The sequence below is a fragment of the Siphateles boraxobius genome, unplaced genomic scaffold, assembly GCF_051911475.1.
Source record: "Siphateles boraxobius isolate OS27281-9 unplaced genomic scaffold, OSU_SipBor_1 66, whole genome shotgun sequence".
In the NCBI taxonomy this organism is placed as follows: domain Eukaryota; kingdom Metazoa; phylum Chordata; class Actinopteri; order Cypriniformes; family Leuciscidae; genus Siphateles; species Siphateles boraxobius.
In genome coordinates, this window is record NW_027509193.1 from 5728587 (window position 1) to 5737009 (window position 8423).

The window sequence follows — 8423 nt, forward strand, 5'->3', positions numbered from 1 at the left end:
GCAAACATTCGAGAAAAGCATGCAAACTGTTCTGTTGTCGCTGCACAGACACAACACTATTTGACATCACAACTATTAAAAGTCACAGCTGTCTTATAAAGACCTCAGGGAACTGTGTCAACTTGTGTAAAAGTTAAACATGAATCAATGTAACTCCACAAAAACTACATAAATGTATCCACTAACCATTCAGTCCAGGTGCGGCTAAAAGTTACGACCTCTCACTGAGTCTCTCTGTAAGGGTGTATTCCGGTACTGGTTATTTCTGAGATTTTGGATGAGTGATATTATTGTTATTCCCAGTGTATCCGAAGCTCGTGTAAAGAATCGTCCCTCTTCTGATTGGGGGCGCGGAGGAGCAGCTCATTTGCATTTAAAGGGACACACACAAAACCTGCGTGTTTTTGCTCACAACCAAAAAGGGGCAAATTGGACAAGCTATAATAAATGATCTGGGGGGGTATTTTGAGCTGAAATTTCACAGACACATTCTGGGGACATCATAGATTTATATTACTTCTTGTGAAAAGGGGCATAATATGTCAACTTTAAAGGTCTCAAACCGCTTATTGACTTATTGAAAAAGAGGATGGTCACTATTGTACTCGATTGCCATAAAAACTCATATCGGTCATCTACTCTCTCTCTCTCTCTGTGTGTGTAAACCCACTGCAGAGACTGACTGCTGCCACTAACCAGTGAACACACACCAGCAGCACTGGCATGAGTTTAGTCTCATTGCTGCTGACAATGCACACCTGCACTGCCCCAGAGACACTGGGGGAGAGAAGAGAGTAAGAAGGAGAGCTTCCTTATAGAAGCGTTTCCCATCTAATTGAAAATTAGGCCACTGCAGATACATAGACGAATGGTCGCCATGATGTCTGAAAAAAGACACTGTCCCTCTGACTTACATCAAATATAGGCTAGGCTAATGATAGAGCTACAGTAGCGGGGCTAAAGGCTCAGCTTCTTTCCCAGGCTGGCACACACTGACCCTAACTGTTTTAGGACAAGTTTTAGAACTGGCGAAACTTTAAAGCATTTTCTATTTGGCTATCTGAAAAGGGAGGCATCACACTGTTTACAAGGCAATAGAATAAACTAAATCATTGGACTACAGGGATGTGCGATATATTGGAGACTATATTATAGACCATAATCTGGCCAATACCTGAAGAAAATAAAGGCCCAGATACACAAACTGGTGTGATCTCATTTCGAACAAAATCAGGCCAAAACGAATTTCGTTTGGGGTTACTTTAGGGAGGCCGAAACAGTTTGCCTCAGGCTGGTAAACACATCGAACTACCATTGGTCTGTGGCGATTATGTATTATGTATAGCTAAATTAAATCTTTTCATCATTTAAAGTGATCATGTGTCTTTACAGAAGAATTGGATTAAAAAGCTCAAATGATTCTAATTAATTATCTCTCACTGGACTTTTCACTTTGTCACACTGAATTGTCACAATGCATGCATGTTTTTTCAATGAGCCTGGGTTGGGACTTTGAATGTTTGGACAAAAACAATGAGAAAATATTAAATATATCTTCATTTATGTTAAGATGAAGAAAAAAAGTCTTATGGCAAGGGTTACTATCTCTTTAAATTCTGTAGGAATAGGCAATTTGACACTAGTTTTGAAGTAACTGTCACGGTTTACGTTTTTAAAATTCAAACAATTTCTTTCTATGCCGCCAATCTATAAAAATATTAAATAATTATACACTTTGATTATGATTTTAGTGGTAAAGTTCTATCTAAATTAAATATTATAATAATAATTAGATCAAATGTTACATTTGGAGCATTAACCATATTAAGCTACAGTGGGAAATGTGCAGGATCCTCTTAGCTATAATGAAAAAGACAATTCAGCAAAATCAAAAAGCTAAAAAACAATAAAACTGAGTCCCAGTTTTAAAATGATCATTTTCTGTATGCTACAGGAGAGCCCTGTTTGATTCCCTGGTTTAAACTATAGGTCGGCTGAAGATATCACCGATAGTGTTTGCAATTATTCGAAAATTATTAGAAGTATTATTAGAACTAGACAAATAATGTTGTCTCCTAAAAGATCCTAAAAGATTCATTCTGAACTGTCGAAATGAGTCATCATTTCTGGCAGAAAGGAGGGGCTTAGAGAGAACGAATCCTTGATCGACCCGTTTTTGAAGTAAATCTATTGTAGGAGACCTTAGAAAAAGAATTTTAATACAAATTAGGGATCTTTGAAATGTCACAATAGGGGCACTTTAAACTCCACACTATGTCCCCACAGGCCTTCTGATGTATGTTTTGGCTACAAATTGCAGTATGCTTGAATTATAAACATGGGGACCGCCATGATCACTAGAAGGGCATTTCCTAATGTAATTAAATTATAGGGGCCCCACAAAATCCAGCAGTTATACAGGCCCTTAGTCTGTAAATAATTATAATATTTGTATTAGTTGTATGCCTGAGATTTTAATGAAAACCCCAAAAACATGCAATTTGGTCAAATAAGTTTTCCAAATATCTGTTCCTCTCCGCTCCCTAAAAATGGTTTAGTCTGGGTAGAGTAGACCAATCACAACAGACTGAGCCATCTGAGCAATCAGAGCAGAGTAGACCAATCACAATCTCTGAATCTTGTTGGTGTACATTTTTTGGCTGTTTGAACCGCTTATACAATCTCTTTTGTGTAAGCGGAGGGCAATCCTTAAAAGACTGCTCCCTTCAACGCTTGTCCTAGACCAGGTGGGATACACGCACAACTGCAGTTAAACCTTTTGCAAACCACTTGCCATCAATCATAGAAGCTCTGGACACCATCTCTGCTAAGTGCAGTTTAACCAATGAAGCCAGGTCAGAGGCCAGTGGTCTAAAACTTCATGTCATTCAAAGCCATAGTTTTTCTCACTGCATGGAAGAAAATGTTGCAGCCCATTGAAGACAGAAATCTTATTATTCAATCAGGGAAAATTACAATGGAAGTTGAACTAGGCAACAGACAGGCACTGAAGGAAGAGATGGAGAGTTCAGAAGATGCCAACCAACAGGAGACAGAAGAAAATTGGTTTCGAAACGACGTGTTCTTTCTGGCATTGGGTAATATAATGCATTGGTTACCCACTTCCAAATCACTGCAAAGATATTTGAAGAGTTTGCTGCAATCTTAAAGGTAAACGACTTCGAAAAAGATCAGATTCACCCAGCTTGCCAGTTATAAGTGAGCAAATATTTGTGTATTATGTTCAGTTAAAACCTTTATTTGCATTTAATGTGATCTGTTTTGTTATTTTGTAAGAAAACCCTGTTGGATTATTACATTTGGGCCTCCATGCTCATATCTTCTACATATGATATGGGCTGAGGGTGGTTGGGGCTCACATTAATATAATTTCAGGGGGCCCTGAATTCTCTAGCCACAGCCCCGAGTGACAGCTGTTTGAGAATTCACATGTACCTCAGACCTCAGTTTTACTCAGGTCTGGCTTCACATCAACTAAATGAATTGAATATATATTATATATCTATATCTATATCTATATATCTATATCTATATATCTATATATATATATACTGTGTAAAGTGCCTAGCATAAGTGAACACACCCATGCTTAAGTTGACTAAAAAGAGGAATAAAACATCATCTTTTGGAAATTGATCTTAATGCCTTAATTTAAAAAATGAGGAAAATTCCAACATTTAAGGACACCAATTTTCTCTGTGAATGAATAATGTATTGTAAATAAATAAATGTTCTTCCTTAAAATACAGGTTGCATAAGTTAGGACACCCCTATGTTAAATTCCCATAGAGACAGGCAGATTTTTATTTTTAAATGCCAGTTATTTCATGGATCCAGGATACTATGCATCCTGATAAAGTTCCCTTGGCCTTTGTTATTAAAAAAGCCCCACATCATCGCATTCCCTTCACCATAATTTAAGAGATTGGCATTTTTTTTATTACTCTTTTTAGTCAACTTTAGCATGGGGGTTTTCACTTATGCTATCCACTGTATATATATGCATTATATAATTACAAACTTTTATGTTAGATGAGATTAATCGCGAATAATCGATATGACAACACTAATTATTGCTCTTTAAGATAGCATAAATCATGTAAGCGTTTGGTATATATGTACATACAGTACATACATAAAATTATTCCCCTGCAACATGTGGGCACTCACTGTTGTGTGGGCACGTTTGTAACGCAGGGCCATTAATCAACATATACACTGTTCCCAATCTCTCTACTGATGGCAAAAAACACACACAGCTCCATAAGCACTTCCGACGTACTGTTCCCAGTAAAACCAAGCTGGCAATCTGAAGGAAGAGGGAGGCTTCCATACTTCCAGAGAGAGAAAACACTAGAGGCATGGTGCACAACCCCACCAAAAAAACCCATAAACACTCACTGCCACAAAAAACATGAATGAGAAGACTATAAATATAGTTTCAATGAGAACACAGAGAAGGTTCAAAAGTACTTGCCCCTGTGCTAGACAAACACAAATACACACACAGAGCAGCGGGTAGTCGTCTTCATTCAAAGAGGGCAAGAGGAAATGTAATTTACAAATGATGACAAATTAAAACAGTAGGGAGGGTGGGTGACACAGCTATAAAAGCATCTGGACAAATGTCAGATACATAAAGGGATGCGCAGTATGACAGTATCAGAGTACAGTGTGATAAATATTTTTTTGCTGCAATGGCTTCAAGCATGACTCGTCCAAACAGAATTTGGTCTGAATTACACTAATTTTGTTTAAAAGTTTCAGATCAGTAAGATTTGTTCAATGTTTTGAAAGACGTTTCTTCTTCACCAAGGCTGCATTTACTTGATTAAAAATAGAGAAAAAACACAGTCATATTGTGAAATACTTATTAAAATTGTGTTACTTATTTAAATAACTGTTTTTGGTTACACTTTATTTTAGGGTGATGTAGTTACATTGTATTTACTCAAATAAGTAATATTAATTAACTACATATACTTATAGAGTTACAGTTAGGGTTAATTTTAGGGTTAGTTACTTGTAATCCATAATTTACTGTTATTACTGTAGTAAATAGATGTAGTAACGTAACTACGTCACATTAAAATAAACTGTTACCCTGATTTCTATTTGAATAATGTTCCTGTAATGTTAAAGCTGATAATTTCCATCTCAAAAAGCCATTTCTTATTATAATCAATAGGTGAGCTGCTTCAAATGTTTGTGGAAAAAATATCAAAAATCAATATATTTTTTTCAGGATTATTTCACTTTTGATTAATGTAATGTGTCCTTATTAAATTAAAAGATTAAAAGTATTCATGTCATTCATTTAATAAAACGAAATCAAATAAAAAAATACTGCACCCAAACTTTTAAACTGTACTGTTTATAATTTTTTTATAATGTTGGTTTCACTGTTTTTAACTCAAGTGTTAAATAATGGGAGACATATCATTCATAAGTTAATAAATAATTTTATCTTTTAAGTTTACCTTCATCAAGTTCCGAATAAAAACAGAAAATAATAAAAATAATTTCACTCTGAAATACATCATAATGGCTCAAAGTCAAATGCTTTAAATTTTCGTGCCGTGTCAACTTAAAAATGCTATGTCGGCAACCAGTTGCGAATTTAACTTAAACACATGGGATGGAAACGCTGCTTTATTCTCAAATGTTTTATGCGACATTCCAATTTTGTGGACAAGTGAACAAAATAGACAAAAATGGAAGTTGCTGCAATCGGGGAAAGCCATTGTGGCTCTTTATTCCTACATCATAAATGAGAGGCAAAATGCAATAAACACTGACATATTATCTGTTATTTGAATGCTGTTGTTTGCGAACGCAATCGTGCGATACGCTTCTGGGAGGGAATTAAACCAAATCTTTCTGATGACAGACTCTAGCTCAGGCATTTCAGAACGATCAAACCAACAGTTGAGATGATGCGTTGCGATTGGTCCACTGGTCACATCCATTGTTGAGGCTAAATAAAAAAAAGATTTATTCGGTAAATGTGTTTTTTCCATCATGGTTTATCCGCATTTCTTCTTATCAGATAAAAATGTATCCGCCTCAATTGAACGTTTTTTAATGTGCACTTTTTAGAATTTATGCTCATCTTTCCATGCTCATAAAAAAAGTGAGCGTTGCATGATGAAATGAAGGGAGTCTGAATGCAATTGGTTCGACTGCAGCACGGCCTTGCGTACGTCAGCGGAGCGAAGACAGTCATCACAGGAAGAATAAGATATAACATTTTAATTTAAATTTGATCCGATTTTTAATCAAATAAAAATATATTTATGCATGCATAAATCGTTCACAGTGAGATCAGTAACACAAATGAATGAAATAAAGTCTTATTTGATCCCATGCTGACTTTAATTTGTTTAAGTAGCAAGCAAAAGTAAAATGGCGTTGATAATGGCTAACATGTGTCAGTGACGTAACAAAAGACATTGAACATCTCTTACACTGCATTACCTCTGTAAGACTGTCAAGGTCATGAACACAGTTTCTAGGTGTCACTCTCAGCTGATATGGGGAGATGCGACTCTGTACTCCTGACAGGAACATGCAACTCTATTTTCCAAAGCAAACATCAGTCCAACATGCCCTTTCCGGCCCTGGAACATATTATTAATGACTCAGGGACACTGTGTTGTTCAGGAAACATGTTGTTTCTCATTACCGCACAGCTATACAGACAGAATGCCACAGTGGCCGCTGCCACAGTTCCCTGGACATTACCAAGGAAAGGTAGGGAATACTAATGCAGAGCTTATGCACAAATACACACACACAAATTGGATGCCCTGAGCAAAGCTGGAAATGGTTTTGGGGAGCTGGGCTTGCCATTTTCCACTGGCCTGCTGATGCCAACCAGAGGCGGTAAAAGAGAACCAACCCTTCTAACCACCAACTGAGAATGCATCTGAAATGATGACACACAACATCACGCTGGCATAACCGCCCAGCAAGGAGCTGCCTGATAGCAATGCACACCTTCTGGCCCTATGCAACGCCTTGTGCACAACAAACCCTCCTCATCAGGTGAGAAGAGAGAGGGCCGAGCGAAGAATGTAGCGAACCACGTGAAAGGTCAAGCGTCTCACACCTACTCCAGCGTAAACAGGATAAATGTGGCAACCACACAACCTTTCTAAAACACACTTCTTTTTTTGCAATCTGCAATACATACTGCATTATAAGTTCTGTGTGCGGGGAAATTCAAAGCTCTGAAGCAACGGTGACCTTCTCCATCACTGACAGATCTTGCTGATGTACTGCACCCAACTCCTCCTTTTTTTCTTCTTTTTCTCTCTCTCAGAGATCAGTGTGCATGAAAACATTGCGCCTTTCCCATTTCCCCACTCATCCGCATCCATCCTCTGCATCAGCTGGCACTTGAGACATGTCATTCTCCTCATTCAAATCAACGTGTGCTGATACAGCAGTGCTACATAAAGCTGCGTTTGATGGAAATGCATCCGGGAGGCTCGTGCATGAGGGGGGTGTAGTGTCAGTGCCATGGGGAACCTCCGAGAAGCATTTTTTTGCTAGAAGAACTGCCTCTGCAGTGAACCCGTTACGCACAAGGCACGGATGCACAACCTTTAATTAGCTATGCCTTATAATAATGCATGGGTATGATAATGAATAAAGGTATTTTCAGATGCATTGCGCAATCAAGATGACGCTATTTGTGAGTTTAACTATGCATTATCTTTATATTAAGAAACAGTGAAAGTTTGAATGGGAAAATATAGCCTATGTGAATAGGAAGCTACTGCAGCTAAGGATGGTTTCCCATTCTTTTTTGTAAATAAATTATAATGATAAAAAAAACTTCCGTCACGCAGTAAAATGATCGTATTTAAGACCATAGCTCTCACCTGCCAACAGTCTGATTGGCGAGCTGTCGCATCCGATTGAATTGCTTCTTCATTTTTGTATATATCTTTTTTTCTGCGTTAACACCTCGAGCGCAAAACAACCCGCATTTCTCTCAAAATAAAGAGACGTAATCCGGTGCGAATATCCCCGTTATTCCCATCACACGCCCTCATGGCAAACCGAAAGAGGGTGGAAATGTCCTAAGATGCGTGTTTCAGAGCATTTTTGTGCTGCTGCTCGGCTGAGATGATGCTGGGCGATTCTCGCATCGGCGAACTGACAGCAGCGGAACGACGAGGGCGCGGTGTAGCATGGGAAATGCAGTCTTATAACACACGATCCATGTGCGGAGCGCTTTCTTATTATTTTTTTAAATGGTGGACATGTATGCAGTAGAGCGGATAGCTTTTAGTCTGTACTGCCGTTCAATTCCATTGTAGCATAATGCTTGTAGACAATAGACTGTGTGTAAACAATGCTTGGATTCAAAAGGATCTCATAGGCCTACAAGA

At 37.9% G+C, this 8423-nt stretch overlaps 1 protein-coding gene across 7 annotated transcripts in view; it reads right to left on the bottom strand.

Annotated features, from left to right (window-relative positions):
* arhgap44a (Rho GTPase activating protein 44a) overlaps window positions 1-8212 on the bottom strand; it is a 61967-nt gene extending 53755 nt beyond the window's left edge. For 3 of the 7 annotated variants that reach the window (XM_077211760.1, XM_077211754.1, XM_077211753.1), the window contains exon 1: window positions 7911-8212. In XM_077211760.1, coding sequence (XP_077067875.1) covers window positions 7911-7963 — 53 coding nt within the window. In that variant the 5' untranslated portion in view covers window positions 7964-8212. The remainder of the gene's footprint in view (window positions 1-7910) is intronic. The other 4 variants (XM_077211758.1, XM_077211759.1, XM_077211761.1 and 1 more) reach the window with 3 other exon arrangements.
* Window positions 8213-8423: the final 211 nt, after the last annotated feature.